The 17,981-nt window shown below is 42.8% G+C and overlaps 1 protein-coding gene and 1 long non-coding RNA gene across 8 annotated transcripts in view; one reads left to right on the forward strand and one right to left on the reverse strand.

Moving 5' to 3' along the window:
* The window catches only part of fbf1 (Fas binding factor 1), a 118,897-nt gene that overhangs the window by 87,168 nt on the left and 13,748 nt on the right, over positions 1-17,981 (forward strand). For all 6 annotated transcript variants that reach the window (XM_088000419.1, XM_088000420.1, XM_088000418.1 and 3 more), the window contains 5 exons: positions 1,009-1,148; positions 2,821-2,939; positions 14,878-15,000; positions 16,005-16,190; positions 17,476-17,652. In XM_088000419.1, coding sequence (XP_087856545.1) covers positions 1,009-1,148; positions 2,821-2,939; positions 14,878-15,000; positions 16,005-16,190; positions 17,476-17,652 — 745 coding nt within the window. The remainder of the gene's footprint in view (positions 1-1,008; positions 1,149-2,820; positions 2,940-14,877; positions 15,001-16,004; positions 16,191-17,475; positions 17,653-17,981) is intronic.
* The window catches only part of LOC148145271 (uncharacterized), a 66,860-nt gene that overhangs the window by 20,984 nt on the left and 27,895 nt on the right, over positions 1-17,981 (reverse strand). For both annotated transcript variants that reach the window (XR_015761365.1, XR_015761364.1), the window contains exon 3: positions 2,737-2,855. This is a non-coding gene — a long non-coding RNA (uncharacterized LOC148145271). The remainder of the gene's footprint in view (positions 1-2,736; positions 2,856-17,981) is intronic.

Genomic DNA, 17,981 nt, shown 5'->3' on the forward strand with positions numbered 1-17,981 from the left:
ATTGTTTTGTTAAATGTATTTGGCAGCCTTTTGTGAATATGTTTGCTTTGACCCCCACTAAGCAAATAACAAAAATGATCTATCAAACTAGGTCTCATTCTGGGATTTGACTTGTCCATAATTACCCTCAGTTGGGATCCTAACACTGTTTTGTTGGAGGAAGCCAGTTAGCAAAGAATACAACTGGAGCCATTCTTCAAACATTTTTCTACTTATTTACAGAACTGTAGATTACAAGCAACTGCCGTTCAATCCCCAACCACAGCAGTTACTCACAGCAAGTGAACACTAGCTAATGCTACCAGCTGCACACATTCAAACACAATTAATATACATCTAATAGTCCCTTTATCTGCACAGTTTCTAGCTGGGTGTTGCTAGATGGTGATCAGGAACCTAGGTTGAGTTTCTCATCTGGAATCCAGGGTGCTGCAGCATTTGTAGCACTGCCCTTGGATCAGCAAATCAGGTCAAACCTTGACCCTACCTGGCTGGTAGAATTCCAAGGTGAGCATTTAATCTCTGAAAGACATCAGTCTTTCAATCTGAATTCATTTTGTACCAGTAACATGATTAGGAACATCTTTCATACATGGCAACCTCACAGTAACACCAAGGACCCCTGGTTTCTGCTGAGTTTGGTGGACTTTATGAAGAATTATGGTGAGTTATAGATGGGAGTCAAATCAAATGGATATAAAAATATTTAGATTAACAGATACCTGTGTGGAATTAAGATTATAATCAAGGTTGGGTGCTAATTATGTGGTTCGACTGGTTTATATACCTAGTTACAGGCTGGAATTAAATTCAATGTCCTGGACTGTTTAGTGCAATATAATATAATGATAGCTTGTAATTTAACAGATGCTATAAATCAAGAAGCTAATTTTCCTGTTTGCTAATGTTTAAAGTAGCAATTGTTATTCCAGAATATCTTGCCCTAAGACTTTGGTTGGGTGTATTGAAAGTTCTATTGCAGTCTTCCTTCTCAATATTCTCACACAGGTCACTCAATAATATCATTGAACAGATGGGGGTCTTCTCTTCAAAGCTGAATGACCTGTCCTATAAAGTAGAAAGCACCCACCAGAGCACGTCCCATGAGATGGAGATCAGTGCAAGACAACGAGAGGAGCAGCAGCGAGGTAGGAGATGTAGAATGCGAATTAATTGTTTATTAACACAGACAGCTGAGTCAGCTGATCAGCACTCAAAGGTTTTACAAGGTTCACGTTCCTATGGATATTGCCAAAACAAAATCTCTGGAAAAACGCTTTTGTGATCCCAGGATGTGCCAAAATACTTTACAGCTAACTTCATACTTTTGGATGTCACCATTGTTGCAATATAGAATATGTGGCACTTAAGTTGCACATAGCAAGATTTCACAAGTAGCATGCAGAAATGGCCAGTCAATCTGTTTTAATGTTGTTGGGCCAGGGATAGTTAGTAGCTAGGATTCTACTGTTCATCTTCAAATCGTGCCATGGAATATCTTTTGTCCACCTGAGTTGGTACGTGGCTTCATCCAATAAGTGACGTTCCTGCAGTGCAGCACTCCCTCAGAACACTAGATTTTGTTCTAACGACTACTGACTCAGAGATAAAGGTGCTGACACAGAGTGCTAATCTCCTATGAAAGGGTGCTTCTAATGAGATCAATAGTTTAGAACAATGTTGATGTTCAATCTGAAAATTAATCCTGCCAATCTTGTCAAAGAAATGCTTTGGTTCCAGTCAGAAGTCAAATTGGCAGATCTCTGGTAGTTAAACCCTGGTAATTAATAAGTTATTTTTGTGTTTTCATGGAATTGGTAAAATACTTATATGTGTAACCTTTGAATCACATTGAGATAGTTCTGGAGCTTAGGAGCCAGGCCTTTCAGGATGAAATTAGGAAATAGTTCTTCATGCAGTTTGACAATTTGAAACTGTTCCACAAACAACAGTGGTTCCAGGTCAATAAATAATTATAAAACTGAGATTATAGACTTTTGATGGTGAAGGGTGTTAAGGGATGTAGTGTGATGCAAGTAAATGTAGTTAGCAATGATTTGTTTTATGTGGTGGAACAGGTTCAACTAGTCTCCTCCTGTTCCCATTTAACTGCTTCTCTGAAAGTGCTCTCCTCAACAAAGAAAATTTTAAAGATTGTGACTTCATCAACCAATTTAGTTCTGTTTTGTATTAAAAATAATTCTACCATCTTTCATACTCCAATTCATTGAGGCTGCATTCAGTTTGACGTTAGACATCTTGTATGTGGTCAGTATTATTTTCGTCTTGTAACCAGTTTCAACTTTGGTCCATATTCCTTCCTGGAAGTCAGCAGTTTTTATTTTATTTGGCATCTTTCACTTGAAACTTTGTCAAAAAGCATTTTAAACTTCCTATAAAATAAATCATAGGTGCTGTCATATGCCTTATCTGTGGTGTTCACAAATATGTTAAAATGGCTTCTTGGACAAAATTATCCCTTTCTACATCCATGTTAATTGCTTAAATTATTGCAATTGGAACACACTTCCAGCATAACGATTGAACTGAATTTATTATTTTATCTGTCATTTGTTTGGGGTTTATGAGTCTACACTTGCTGAATCAGATTTGGCATTTGTAAATATTGTGTTGGTTTGCTTCCAGCCTGATAGAATTTCACCATTACTCACTGTTACCTCAATTGTGAATAAACAGTGTCCCCAGAAATTTCTGCTGAAGGCATTTCATACGTACCAACTGCCTCAGTGAATCAGTCTTAAGCCCGTGAATTTTTGCAGCCCCCTTTTGTGAAATCTGATGATGTGATGTTTCTTTCAGCACAGCAGGATAGACTGTTGCGGCAGCAGAGAGACCTGGAGGAAGAGAAAGCCCGCTTACAGGATTTTATCACCAAGATGGAGGTCAGATTGAATGAACAAACACGACTTCTTGAGAAGGTGAGGGAGATAAATGTCAGTAGTGAGTTTATGAAGAAGTATTACCTCTAAAATGTTAATATTCTGTTGGTGTTTCTTTTGGCCTAAAGTAGGGTGAGTGATTGTTGGAATTCTAATTCCATTTCTTCCATTGTTACTTTTGATCTCAAACTGAGCTTTGCCTACTGCTTGAGCCTTCAATGCACGGCTCATGGTATTTGGACACTCGTGGTGCATTTTGATTCTGCACCATTAGATCACAGGATTGACTGCAGATGCAGGGGTTGCTTTGATTTGGAAACTAATCCAATCTTAATCATGTTTCCCTCCGAGCTATTCCCTCATCCTGTTCGTTGTGAGCAGCAGGCAGTGGCCTAGCTGTGTTATCGGCACACACCAATGCTAGGAAATATCATACTTGTGTTTTATGTGGAGGGTGAGACTTTTTAGCACAGTGGATTGTGCCTTTGCAGTTGGTTTCTAGTCCCAATCCAGGACTTATTGGCCTGAGAAGTCGTGTCCATGATACAAAACGAGTAACAGTTTAATTCCTTCTGCATTTCTTTGTGAAAGACAAGGGGCTAGTGAAATACCTCAGAGCAACAAAGGACGAGGTGTCACAAGAAGGAGATAAACCCTGGTGGTAATGGAAGAAGCTCCCTGAACAATTTGGATGGAATCTAGATTGAAAGAATAATTGGAAAATTTCATAAAATTGGACTTGACCTTGTAATGGAGAACTGGAGCAGGAGATACTGTCTGGGGTCAGAGTCTGGAGGACCCCAAAATATTCTGGGGTGGACAGAGTTGGCTTCGTAGCGAGTACCACCTCCATGACTCATGGTTGACAGAACAGAAAGGAGGTTAATAACCGCGTAGTATAGACCCCGCTTTAAACAAAGAAAATTACAGCACAGGTACAGGCCCTTTGGCCCTCCAAGCCAATGCCTGTCCAGATCCTCTATCTCAACCTGTCACCTATTTTCTAAGGGTTTGTATCCCTCTGCTCTCTGCCCATTCATGTATCTGTCTAGATACATCTTTAATGACATTATTGTGCCCCACGTCTACCACCTCTGCTGGCAACACGTTCCAAGCACCCACCACTTTCTGCATAAAGAACTTTCCACGCATATCTCTCCTTAAACTTTTCCCCTCTCACTTCGAACTTGTGACCCCTAGTAATTGAGTTCCCCCACTCTGGGGGAAAAAGCTTTTTGCTATCCACCCTGTCTATACCTCTCATGATTTTGTAGACCTCAACCAGGATCCCCCCCGTAACCTCTGTCTTTCTAATGAAAATAATCCTAATCTACTTAACCTCTCTTTATAGCTAGTGCCCTCCATACCAGGCAACATCCTGGTGAACCTCCTCTGCACCCTCTCCAAAGCATCCACATCCTTTTGGTCACGTGGCAACCAGAAATGTATGCAGTATTCCAAATGTGGCCGAACCAAAATCCTATATAGCTGTATTATGACCTACCACCTCAATACCCCATCCAGTGAAGGAAAGCATGCCGTATGCCTTCTTGACCGCTCTATTGAACTGTGTTGCCACCGTCAGGGTACAATGGACCTAAACACCCAGATCTCTCTGTACATCAGTTTTCCCCAGTGTTTTTCCATTTACTGTATAGTTTGCTCTTGAATTGGATCTTCCAAAATGCATCACCGTGCATTTGCCCGGATTGAACTCCCATGTGCCATTTCTCTGCCCAACTCTCCAATCTATCTATATTCTGCTGCATTCTCTGACAGTCCCCTTCACTATCTGCTACTCCACCAATCTTAGTATCATCTGATTTTGCTTAATGAATGTGATACTTCTTCAGTCACTTATCTCGCTGTCCTAGGCACTCAGCAGATGTACCAGTCCTAATCAACCAAGCCTGTGGACTCTGATGTTTGGAGATCTTTGCTTGATGCTGACTGAGCAATTTTTTGTGTTCGAAGGAACTGAAGGCTATCTCAACATCTGACGCAGGTGGCTGGGGAATTTGTGAAGGCCAATTTCATTTTGCTGAATCATTTGGGGATAGTGATAATGTAGTAGCAATACCTGGAGGGAGAGGCAGCATCATGAAGATTTGTATCCAACCCTAACCATGAATCCTTTATTTGAGTCGGGCATCCAAATGAGCCACCTTGTGCATTGGCTTTCAGGAACTGTACATCAAGAATGATAGAACGTGTGTCCTGAGAGATGCAGCATACCATGTCTCAGAATCTACAGGTATCCCAGTACAAGGTCCTCCTGCTGACCATAGAGATCTACAGCACAGAAAACTGCCTACTGGCCTGTTTCATCATGTTGGTCAAAAACAATCACCTAATCATTCTAATTTCATTTTCCAGCACTTGGAAAAGTTTTGTATGCCTTAGCATTTGGATGTATACTTGCAATGCCAAGAAAGTATTATCCACCCTGTGGATGAAAAGGTTTTTCCTCACATTTCCTCTTTATCTTTTGTCCTTTGCTTTAAATCCATGCCTCTGGTCATTGATCCCTCCATCAAGGACAGAAGTTTCTTCCTGTTGACCCTATCTATGCCCCTCATAATTTCATACATCTCAACCGTAGAACATATAGAACATTACAGCGCAGTACTCTGCTCTAAACCCCATGCCCGAAGCGTCGATTCTCCTGCTCCTTAGATGCTGCCTGACCTGCTGCGCTTTTCCAGCAACACATTATCAGCTCTGATCTACAGCATCTGCAGTCCTCACTTTCTCCTCTAAGGAAAACAACCCCAATCTCTCTTCATAACTGAAACTCTCCAGCCCAGGGAATATTGTGGTAAACCTCCTCTGCACAATTACATAAAATCACATCCCTCCTCCTAATGTAGATTACAGAATTAGATTAGATTAGTTACAGTGTGGAAACAGGCCCTTCGTCCCAACAAGTCCACACCGACCCCCACCCAGACCCATTCCCCTACATTTACCCCTTCACCTAACACTACGGGCAATTTAGCATAGCCAATTCACCTGACCTGCACATTTTTGGACTGTGGGAGGAAACCGGAGCACCCGGAGGAAACCCATGCAGACACGGGGAGAATGTGCAAACTCCACACAGACAGTCACCTGAGGTGGGAATTGAACCCGGGTCTCTGGCGCTGTGAGGCAGCAGTGCTAACCACTGTGCCACTCACAATACTTTAGCTGTGGCCTAAGCAATGATTTGTACAATGCTAATATGCTCTTAAACTCTATGCTTCAACTATTAAAGGCAAGTATACTTAGTGCGTTCTTTGTCACTTTTCCCACCTGTCCTGATACCTTACGGGACTGGCATATATGCACACCAATGCTCCTCTGATCCTTGGATAAAAGCAAATTACTGCGGATGCTGGAATCTGAATCCAAAACAGAAAATGCTGGAAAATCTTAGCAGGTCTGGCAGCATCTGTAAGGAGAGAAAAGAGCTGATATTTTGAGTCTAACTGACCCTTTATCAAAGCTCAAGAATTGAATTGCGCTTTGACAAAGGGTCAGTTAGACTCGAAATGTCAGTCTTTTCTCTCCTTACAGATGCTGCCAGACCTGCTGAGATTTTCCAGCATTTTCTCTCTTTGGGCTCCTCTGATCCTTGATACTTCCCACAGTTCTACCATTTATCATGTATTGCTTGTTTGTCCTACCAGGGGGCACTTGCATCCATGATTGGACATATGTAGCATTGCTGGAGTTCACTTTCATTTTTGGGAGCAGTGAGAGAGAGAGAGAGGACCAGGGGGCTGCCAGGAAGGTAGGTTTTCCCTCTTAAAAGGACTTATCTCTAGCGTCAGTAGCCTTCATTTGCAGCAGCAGCGCGAGTGCTGAGAGCGAGGAGCTGAGGGGGAGTGGGGAGAGCTGTTGAATTGCATTCTGGGAAGGTGAGTGAATTGATATATTTGGGCAGCGGTTGAAAGAGAAAGTGGCAGGAAAAAGTGGAAGGGCTATAGTCATAGGGGTTCAATTGTAAGGGGAGTAGATAGGCGGTTCTGTGGTCGAAAACGAGACTCATGTATGTATGTTGCCTCCCAGTGCATAGGTTAGGGATGTCTCCGATCGGCTGCAGAACATTCTGAAGGGGAGGGTGGACAGCCAGCTGTTATGGTGCATATAGGCACCAATGTAAAAAACAGGATGAGGTCCTACAAGCAGAATTTAGGGAGTTAAGAGCCAAGTTAAGAAGTAGGACCTCAGAGGTAGTAATCTCAGGATTGCTACCAGTGCTACATGCTGGTCAGAGTTGAAATGAAAGAATTGGCAGAATGAATGCGTGGCTTGAGAGATGGTGCAGAAGGGAGAGGTTCAGATTTTTGGGACATTGGGACCAGTTCTGGGGGAGGTGGGACTATTAAAAACTGGACGGTCTACACCTGGGCCAGATTGGAACCAATGTCCTTGGGAGTGCTTTTGTTAATGCTATTAGGGAGGGTTTAAACTAATGTTGGAGGAAGAATGCCTCATCTTCCGGCTAGGAACCCTCCAACCACAAGGGATGAACTCGGATTTCACCAGTTTCCTCATTTCCCCTCCCCCCACCCTGTCTCAGTCAAATCCATCAAATGCAGCACCGCCTTCCTAACCTGAGATCTTCTTCCCGACCTCTCCGCCCCCACCCCAGTCTGACCTATCACCCTCACCTTGACCTCTTTCCACCTATCACATTTCCGATGCCCCTCCCCCAAGTCCCTCCTCCCTACCTTTTATCTTAGCCTGCTGGACAAATTTATCTCATTCCTGAAGAAGGGCTTATGCCCGAAACGTCGATTCTCCTGTTCCCTGGATGCTGCCTGACCTGCTGCGCTTTTCCAGCAACACATTTCCAGCTTTAAACTAATGTGACAAGGGGATGGGAACCAGATGAGGATAGTTGACAATAAGGAGTTGATAACTAAAGCCTGTATGGAACTAGATAATGAAGTCAATGTGACTAAGGGGAAGAGTATATAGGGAGCAGATGATGAACGCAAAAGGACTGGTGGTCTGAGGTGCAGTTGTTTTAATACAAGACGTGTAGTGGGTAAGGCAAATTAACTTAGGGCTTGGATTAGTACCTGGGAGCATGATGTGATTGCTGTTACTGAGACTTGTTTGAGGGAAGGGCATGATTGGCAACTAAATATCCCTGGATATCAATGCTTCAGGCGGGATAGAGAGGGAGGTAAAAGGGGTGGAGGAGTTGCATTACTGGTCAGAGAGGATATCACAGCTGTGCTGAAGGAGAGCACTATGGAGGACTCGAACAGTGAGGCAATTTGGGCAGCGCTCAGAAATCTCAGAAATAGGAAGGCTGTAGTAACGATGTTGGGGCTAGAGGTAGAGGTAGAGATTGAGGTACAAATATGTAAACATGATGGAAAATGATGTGGTGGTGATAGGAGATTTTAATTTTCCCAACATTGACTGGGATTCACTTATTGTTAGAGGTTTAGGTGAAGCAGAATTTGTAAGGAGCACCCAGGAGGGTTTTCTAGAGCAGTATGTAAATAGTCCAACTCGGGAAATGGCCATACTGGACCTGGTGTTGGGGAATGAGCCCAGCCAGGTGGTTGAAGTTTCAGTGGGGGATTACTTTGGGAATAGTGATCACAATTCCATAAGTTTTAGAATACTCATGGACAAAGACGAGAGTGGTCCTAAAGGAAGAGTGCTAAACTGGGGGAAGGCCAACTAGAGTAAAATTCGGCAGGAGCTGGGGAATGTGGATTGGGAGCAGCTGTTTGAAGGTAATTCGATATGTGGGAGGCTTTTAAAGAGAGGTTGATTAGAATGCAGGAGAGACATGTCCCTGTGAAAATGAGGGCTAGAAATGGCAAGATTAGGAAACCATGGATGACAGATGAAATTGTGAGACTAGCTAAGAGAAAAAAAAGGAAGCATACATAAGGTCTAGATGACTGAAGACAGCCATAGCTTTGGAAGAATATCGGGAATGTAGGACCAATCTGAAATGAGGAATTAAGAGGGTTAAAAGGGGTCATAAGATATCTTAGCAAACAGGGTTAAGGAAAACCCCAAAGCCTTTTATTCATGTATAAGGAGCAAGAGGGTAACTAGGGAAAGGGCTGGCCCACTCAAGGACAGAGGAGGAAAGTTATGCGTGGTGTCAGAGAAAATGGATGAGATTCTTAATGTGTACTTTGCTTCGGTATTCACTGAGGAGAGGGACATGACAGATGTTAAGGTTGGGGATAGATGTTTGATTACTCTAGCTCAAGTCAGCATAAGGAGAGAGTAAGTGTTGAGTATTCTAAAAGGCATTAAGGTTGACAAGTCCCCTGTCCAGATGGGATCTATCCCAGGTTACTGAGGGAAGCGAGAGAGAAAGTAGCTGGGATCTTAACAGATATCTTTGCAGCATCCTTGAACATGGGTGAGGTCTGAGAGGACAGGAGAATTGCTAATGTTGTCCCCTTGTTTAAGAAGGGTAGCAGGAATAATCCAGGTAATTATAGAACGGTGAATCTGACATCAGTGGTGGGAAGCTGCTGGAGAAGATACTGAGGGATAGGATCTATTCCCATTTGGAGGAAAATGGGTTTACCAATGATAGACAATATAGTTTTGTGCAGTGAAGGTCATGTCTTACCAACTTAACGGAATTCTTTGAGGAAGTGACAAAGTTGATTGATGAGGGAAGGGCTGTAGATGTCATATACATGGGCTTCAGCAAGGCATTTGATAAGGCTCCATGATAGGCTGATGGAGAAAGTGAATGGGGTCCAGGTTGTACTAGCTAGATGGATAAAAAAACTGGCTGGGCAACAGGAGACAGAGTAGTAGTGGAAGGGAGTTTCTCAAAATGAAGAACTCTGATCAGTGGTGTTCCACAGGGATCCATGTTGGGACCACTGTTGTTTGTGATATACATAAATTGTCTCAAGTAAGGTATGGGTGGTCTGATTAACAAGTTTGCAGATGATACTAAGATTGATGGAGTAGCAGATAGTGAAGGGGACTGTCTGAGAATACAGGAGAATATAGATAGATTGGAGAGTTGGACAGGGAAATGGCTGATAAAGTTCCATCTGGGTAAATGCGAGGTGATGCATTTGGGAAGATCCAATTCAAGAGCAAACTATACAATAAATGAAAAAGTCCTAGGGAAAATTGATGTACAGAGAGGTCTGGGTGTTTAGGACCACTGTTCCCTGAAGGTGGCAACGCAGTTCAATAGAGTGGTCAAGAAGGCATACAGCATGCTTTCCTTCATAAGACGGGGTATTGAGTACAAGTGTTGGCAGGCCATAATACAGTTAGATAGGACTTTGGTTCGGCCACATTTGGAAAACTGCATATATTTCTAGTTGCCACATTACCAAAAGGATGTGGATGCTTTGGAGAGGGTGCAGAGGATATTCACCAGGATGTTGCCTGGTATGGAGGGCACTAGCTATGAAGAGAAGTTGAGTAGATTAAGATTATTTTCATTAGAAAGACAGAAGTTGTGGGAGGAACCTGATTGAGGTCTACAAAATCATGAGAGGTATAGACAGGGTGGATAGCAAGAAGCTTTTTCCAAGAGTGGGGGAACTCAGTTACTGGGGGTCACAAATTCAAAGTGAGAGGGGAAAAGTTTAATGGGAGATATGCGTGGAAAGTTCTTTATGCAGAGAGTGGTGGGTGCCTGGAACATGTTGCCAGCAGAGGTGGTAGAGGTGGACACATTAGTGTCATTAAATATGTATCTAGACAGATACATGAATGGGCAGGGAGCAGAGGGATACAAACCCTTAGAAAATAGGTAGGAGAAAGTGAGGACTGGAGATCGGAGGGAGGAAGAGAGCTTCTTCAAGGAAGGCATCCTTGCAAGAGGATTCGCAGTAGGTTAAAATTTTCTAGGAGAAAGAGGGAGGAAGAGAGCCTTCCTGAAGAAGGGCTCATGCCCGAAACATCGATTCTCCTGCTCCTTGGATGCTGCCTGACCTGCTGCGCTTTTCCAGCAACACATTTTCAGCTTAGAAAATAGGTGACAGGTTGAGATAGAGGATCTGGATTGGCGCAGGCTTGGAGGGCCGAAGAGCCTGTTCCTGTGCTGTAATTTTCTTTGTATTTTGATGTTTTTTTCTTGTGATACAATCTCAGGTGCCAGTCTATGTAGAAATTGAGATAGCAATCCAAGCTGGCCACACAACTTCAGAGACCATGCAGACTGCCTTGAGATGAGATGAGTTTCCCTGGTTAAAGAAACTATAAGAGTAAAGCCAGGTAACACTGTTATCCCTGGCCCTCTGATATCATCTCAGGACAGGATCAGAATATGATTAACATCAATTAGGAGACAGGCGAAAGTGTCGGTATTCTAAAATCACTCGATTCTTCGCAAGTTTTTTATGTGCGATAGCACGTTTGGAGATTGCTTTGCAATGGGAGATGCAGTTCCTTTATTGTCCCTTTATTGCCCTATTAAATCCTTATGCCAGATTTGTCTGAGTTATCATTAAGGGTACATGGTGGTCTAAGGATCTTCCCAGTGATGCTTTCCACTTGATGCTGGTCTTTACTGTCGCATTATCCCCTGTTCCTCTGCTATTTCCTTTCTCCTGATCTGTTTCTGTTAAGATTGACACTGTATAAGAATGACTAGAGTGAGTCCATTGTGAAGACTCCATGACCAAAAGGGTGGGAACCAAAAGGTTTTCCTGTTTAAAACTGCAGAAAGGCAGTTTACAGAATACTTCCTTGGCAGCACGGTAGATTTTTAAAAAATGTTTCAACTAAGTCTTGTGCTTTAAAGTTTGTGAACATATCAAGTCTTCCAGCTTAGGTTATGACTTGTAATTCACATAATTTACATTACTACAAAGTAAACGCAAGTCAGGTGTAATCTTGGTGTAAAAAGCAAAATCTTAGGAACATCCATACGTTTGTATATTGGGGATGAACACAACAGTTTGCCAGCTGACAATTTGGAACAGGTTATAATACTGGATACAAATTCTAGCCTCCTACTCTAGAGCTAAACTACTGGACTCATGATTAACAATTCTAATTTATTTCTGTCCGAAGGCAATCTCACTGTACTTATACCCCTTCTTCTTTTCTCAACAATTGATCTTTTGCGTTATACTCCACTACAAAATGCTGCATCAGTGGGAAATGTGAGAATGATATAGTAGTTTTGGTGAGGTATTTAACAGATTCTTGGGTCAAAATCACCCATTTTACACTGGGCTGTGATGTGCAAACATTAATCTAAGTGGTGGAAGATGTACACAGGAGTGGACATTCTACCCAGCAGTGCTGCATCATTGCCAGGTGACAGGTACAGCTGCCTTCCAACCAGAGGGATAGTCTATTGAGCCATCCATGTAGCATTCAGTGAAGAGGGGGGAATGTCCTTGGTGCTGGCAGTGCTCCCCCAAGTCCCCCAATCTCCTTTTTTCTTGTTTTCATTAGAAAAGAGGAGATTGAGGGGGGACCTGATTGAGGTTTACAAAATCATGAAGGGTATAGACAGGGTAGATAGAGATAAGCTTTTTCCAAGGGTGAAAGATTCCGTAACAAGAGGTCACGCTTTCATGGTGAGAGGTGGAAAGTTTAAGGGGGATACACGCTGCAAAAACTTTACACAGAGGGTGGTAGTTGCCTGGAACGCGTTGCCAGAAGAGATGGTAGAGGCAGGCATGGTACATTTGTTTATGATGTGTTTGGACAGATGCATGAGTAGCAGCTGGGGAGCAGAGGGATACAGATGCTTAGGAATTGGGCGATAGGTTTAGATAGTAGATTTAGATTAATTCAGGGTTGGAGGGCTGAAGGGCATGTACCTGGGCTGAAAGTTTTCTTTGTTCTTCTTTGTTCCAGTTTCAGCCTGAAGCCTCACTCTCTCCCTCACCTGCCATGTTCAGCTGCACTGTTGAATACACTGGGGTACTATATTGGTCTGTGCCCCTGCTCTCAGATTTTCAATCCCTTGCTCCCCCAGAGATAGTCACAGAGCTGTACAGCAAGGAAACGGCCCCTTTGGTCCATGCCGACCAGATATCCTAACCTAATCTAGTCCCATTTGCCAGCACTTGGCCCATATCCCTCTAAACCCTTTCTATTCATATACCCATCCAGATGCCTTTTAAATGTTGTATTTATACCCCTCATTCACTTCTTCTAGCAGCTCATTCCATACATGGACCACCCTCCATGTGAAAACATTGCCCTTAGGTCCCTTTTTAAATCTTTCCCCTCTCACTTTAAACTATGCCTTCTAGTTTTGGACTCCCCCACCCCGGGGAAAAGACCTTGTCTATTTATCCTATCCATGCCCCTCATGATTTTATAAACCTCTATGAAGTCAGCCCTCCACCTCCGATGCTCCAGGGAAAACAGCCCCAGCCTATTCAGCCTCTCCCTATCGCTCAAATCCTCCAACCCTGGCAACATCCTTGTAAATCTTTTCTGAACCCTTTCAAGTTTCACAACATCTTTCCGATAGAAAGGAGACCAGAATTGCACACAATATTCCAACAGTGGCCTAACCAATGTCCTGTACAGCCACAACATGACCTCCCAACTCCGACACTCGATGCTATGACCATAAAGGCAAGCATACCCAAATGTTGCCTTCACTATCCTATATGTCTATGACTCCACTTCCAAGGAACTGTGAAACTGCACTCCAAGGTCTCTTTATCCAGCAACACTGCCCAGGACCTTACCATTAAGTGTACAAGTCCTGCCCTGATTTGTCTTTTCAAAACGCAGCACCTCGCATTTATCTAAATTAAACTCTATCTGCCATTCTTTGGCTCATTGGCCCATCTGATTAAAATCCTGTTGTACTTTGAGGTAACCTTTTTTGTTATCCACTACACCTCAGGCAACTGTCTGTGTGGAGTTTGCATACTCTCCCCGTGTCTGCGTGGGTTTCCTCCGGGTGTTCCGGTTTCCTCCCACAGTCCAAAAATGTGCAGGTTAGGTGAATTGGCCATGCTAAATTGCCCGTAGTGTTAGGTGAAGGGGTAAATGTAGGGGAATGGGTCTGGGTGGGTTGCTCTTCAGAGGGTCAGTGTGGACTTGTTGGGCTGAGGGCCTGTTTCCACACTGTAAGTAATCTAATCTAAACGTCCAAGTTTGGTCTCATCTGCAAACTTACTAACCACACCTTCTATGTTCACATCCAAATCATTTCTATAAATGACGAAAAAATGGTGACCCAGCGCCGATCCTTGTGGCATACTGACTTCCAGTCTGAAAAGCAACCCTTCACCTCCATCCTCTGTCCCCTACTTTTCAACCAATTCTGTATCCAAATGACTCATTCTCCCTGTATTCCATGTGATCTAACCATGCTAACCAGTCTACCACAAGGAACCTTGTCGAATGCCTTACTGAAGTCCGTATGGATCATGTCCACGGCTCTGCCCTCATCAATCCTCTTCGTTACTTCTTCAAAAAATCTCAATTAAGTTAGCGAGATATGATTTCTCATATACAAAGCCATGTTGACTATCCCTAATCAGTCCTGGCCTTTGAGGAACTTCAGCCTCAGTCAAGCCATCTGTCCGTCCACAACCACTGTGACGTTATATATGGAACATAGTGACGTGACCTGTGTAAGTGCAGATTCTTTTGGACTGGGGACATATTTGCCAGTAATTGGCATCACCTGAGCCGTTTGTGCAGGTGGCCATTTCGATTACCATCTTTACATGCACATCATTGTCAAAATTATCCACTCCTGTGTCTACTCTCTTGAACCTAACTCTCTTAATGTATTTATACATTTTGAAACATATTTTTGTACATCTTCACTGTCATTGATTCGCCTGTCTTTGTAACATTGGATCCAAGAGGGAGGCCACTGGTTTCGTTGCTTGTCTTCATCTAACTGCATTAATAAGTAGCACAGTGCTCAAGATGTACATCTGGTATTGTTCGTTATGAAAATGTCACTTCCCTGATCAGGACATGGGTGGCTGCATGGGCTGTAATGGTTTGTGTGCTGTGTAATTCTGTGTAGGAGCGATGGCGGGCAACAGCCGAACAAACCAAAGTGGAGTCGGTGCAGAGATCCCTTGAGGAGGAACGCAGAATCATGAATCAGCACTTCACCATAGAGAGGGAGGAGCTGGAGAGGGCAAAGGTAAGGCTGAGAGCAGCCAACTTCCCTCACATGAAAATATTTCACATCCACTAAAGGCTTTTATTTTTATTCATTCATGGGATGTGGGTGTCGCTGACAAAAAAAAATTGCCCATCCTTAATTGATCCAGAGGGCAGTTAAGAGTTAACCACATTGCTGTCAGTCTGGAGTCACATGTTGGCCAGACTGTTAAGAATGTCAGATGTCTATCCCTAAACGGCTTTAGTGAACCAGGTGAGGTTTAACAACAACTGATAGTGTTACATATCATTGTTAGACTAGCTTTTATTCCAGATTTTTATTGAATCCAAATTTCACCATTTCTGTCATGGTGGGATTTGAAGCTGTGTCCCCAGATTGTTAGTCTGCATTATGAGACCATTGACCCTTACCACTAGACCACCTCCCCACATGTCAAATATCCTCAGTTAACAGCTGAACTGTGCACAATTTAAAGAAGACATTCCCACAATTGTCCCCTTGCCTTCACTGAACAAGTTAGTCTCTGCCAGAGCAGCCTTTGGGGCATTAAAATGCACATATGGGAGGAATAAATTGGGCAGGATTCCCTCTCCTCATCAGTATAAAAGAAAATCCAAAGAACTGCAGATCCTGAAAATCAGAAACAGAAATTGCTGGAAAAGCTCGGCAGGTCTGTCAGCACCTGTGCAGAGAAAACAGAATTAATGTTTCTGACCCAGTTCTGAATAAGAAGCTGGTGCGAAGTCGGTCTGTGAAGTGGGTGTCTGCCAAGTTAGGCCTTAACTTCTCTTTACTATAATTCTTTTCCATGGCGGGAGCATGGTGACAACCTATTGAAAATCCTTTACTCCATAAAGTGCAACCAACCAGATGTTTCTGGTCATATCTGATAGAGTTGGCTCCTGTGAATGTGAGGCAGAGGATGGGGAAATGGTGTGGTGTTGAGTGAATATGAAAAGCTTTCCAGATATTGCAGTAATTGCTTGGGACTTACAGCTTCTTCCCATGTTACATTCCCTCAGAGTGCGTTGCTGGAAGAGCAACAGTCAGTGATGCAGCGCTGTGCAGAGGAACGTCGAAGACTGGCAGGCGAGTGGGCGGAGCTTCATACACAGCAGAAACTGAACAGTGAGCGTATAGAGCAAGGTGCCAATCGTACTCTCCAGCTCAATGCACAACAGGAAGGAACAGTCTTCACTCTGGCAAAAGTAATTACTTACACATTATGGACAGCTTTTGGTCTCTGTGAGGGCATTATTTCAGAAATTAGTTTTCTTTGGGCCTCTGGATTGCACTTCCTTAGCCCTGTATGTGTATTATCACAGGGACTAGAAGTTCCTACACCTATATATGTGTATTTTAGAGGGAATGAAATGAATTACATTATCTATGTGTTATTAAAGGGATAAGCATTTGAAGAGCTTATTGACCATTCATATTGAGAGGTCATAATTGTTTTCCTCCATCCATGTCCAAATGGAAGCCGGGGATTTAAAAATAGTAGGGAGGACCTAATTCCACGATTCTCATCCCCATTCCCAATGTGTAGATTGTTAGGGCCATGTCCATTCCACTATTTCTATGGAGTTAGTGCCACATGTGAATTACAGGGAATACCGGAAGTTATTGGGAAATAGATAGGACATATATGCTGAGGACTGGCGTTTCTAATACCCATTTGCAGAACTGGGCTGATTTCCCAGTGAATGGAGATGGATTTTCTAACCTACTGACCTTGGAAATCACCCACCTCTTGTGTATGCAAAAATCATCGTCTCTGTGTTTTTCTTTGTAATGTTCAAGTTACACGATAATATATTTCTCCATTTAATTAAGATTTTCTAAGATAACTAATAGTGAGCATAGTGGTCTGGGATTTGTGGCATAGCACTAGACCTTTCAGTTGCACAACTGAATACACAAAATAACTGAGAATTTGACAGATATAAGTTAATGTAAGGAAAATGTCAATTTCTATTTATTTTCTTGAGTGGTTTTTCTTATGTCTTGACATCCATGTAGGCATCATTTTTTTTCTTTTTACGGCATGGATTATTAAGTGTGCAGGCCCTTGAAATATTTTTGCACCCACACAGAAATTTTCAGCTTGGTCAAATTAGAGGGAACATTATCCCTCATCCACTGCAGCCTGTCAATCTGCACATTTCAATTACACTGTTCCAACTACAAACCTAACAAAGACATTGACATAAGCCAAGAAATCCCATCCATGTTAGCTGATGCATTCGACCAGTTCTGTATTTTGATCAAAACTGACATTGGACTAAAGGGAACAAACAGAGTGAATTAATTTTAACTGGTGTTTTCACTATCTGTCCAAAATCACTTAACATAAAATACAGAAATCTTTTGAGTTTTGCCAGTCGTGTATTTTAGATAGTAGTTTTAAGTTTAAGTACTTCTGAACATTTTTAAAATATGTAGGAAAATACAGAAACTGTTCTGTGGACTGAACCTGTTCTTGCCCCATAGGAACAAGCTGAGCTGAAGGTAAAAGCTGCTGAACTGAAATCAAAAGGGGAACAGTTAGCTCAGGAGCGAGAGATTCTAAACCAAGAACGCCATGAACTGCAATTGGAAAAGGACAGAGTCAATGCCATGGCAATCCGCATCAAGCAGAGGGCCGAGGAGGTTGAGGGCATGAGTAAGGTATGGCAAACCTTACTAGTACATTAACATGTTGCATGCACACTGGAATGTTGCAGTGTCTGAATATCTAAGTTGTGAATTATGCCAATTGAGTTGCCTGAGGAAGGGAAGAAACAAAGATCATTTTGAGGCCCGTTTCTCAAAGGATAACTTTAAATGAGTGTATGACTATCACAATAGTCACTGTCATCTCTTTATCAAGCATTATTTAACAGGGGAAGAGGGTGTGCTGTTTGTGTATCTTCCTGGGATCTAGATACTAGGCCCTTTCTTCTCTGGGAACACTGTCATTAAAACTGGTGGCATTGTTTAGGTTATTGAACAAAGGT

This window comes from Chiloscyllium plagiosum, unplaced genomic scaffold (genome assembly GCF_037043375.1).
Source record: "Chiloscyllium plagiosum isolate Xiang-an unplaced genomic scaffold, Cpla_swu_hap1 HiC_scaffold_25, whole genome shotgun sequence".
Classification (NCBI taxonomy): Eukaryota; Metazoa; Chordata; class Chondrichthyes; order Orectolobiformes; family Hemiscylliidae; genus Chiloscyllium; species Chiloscyllium plagiosum.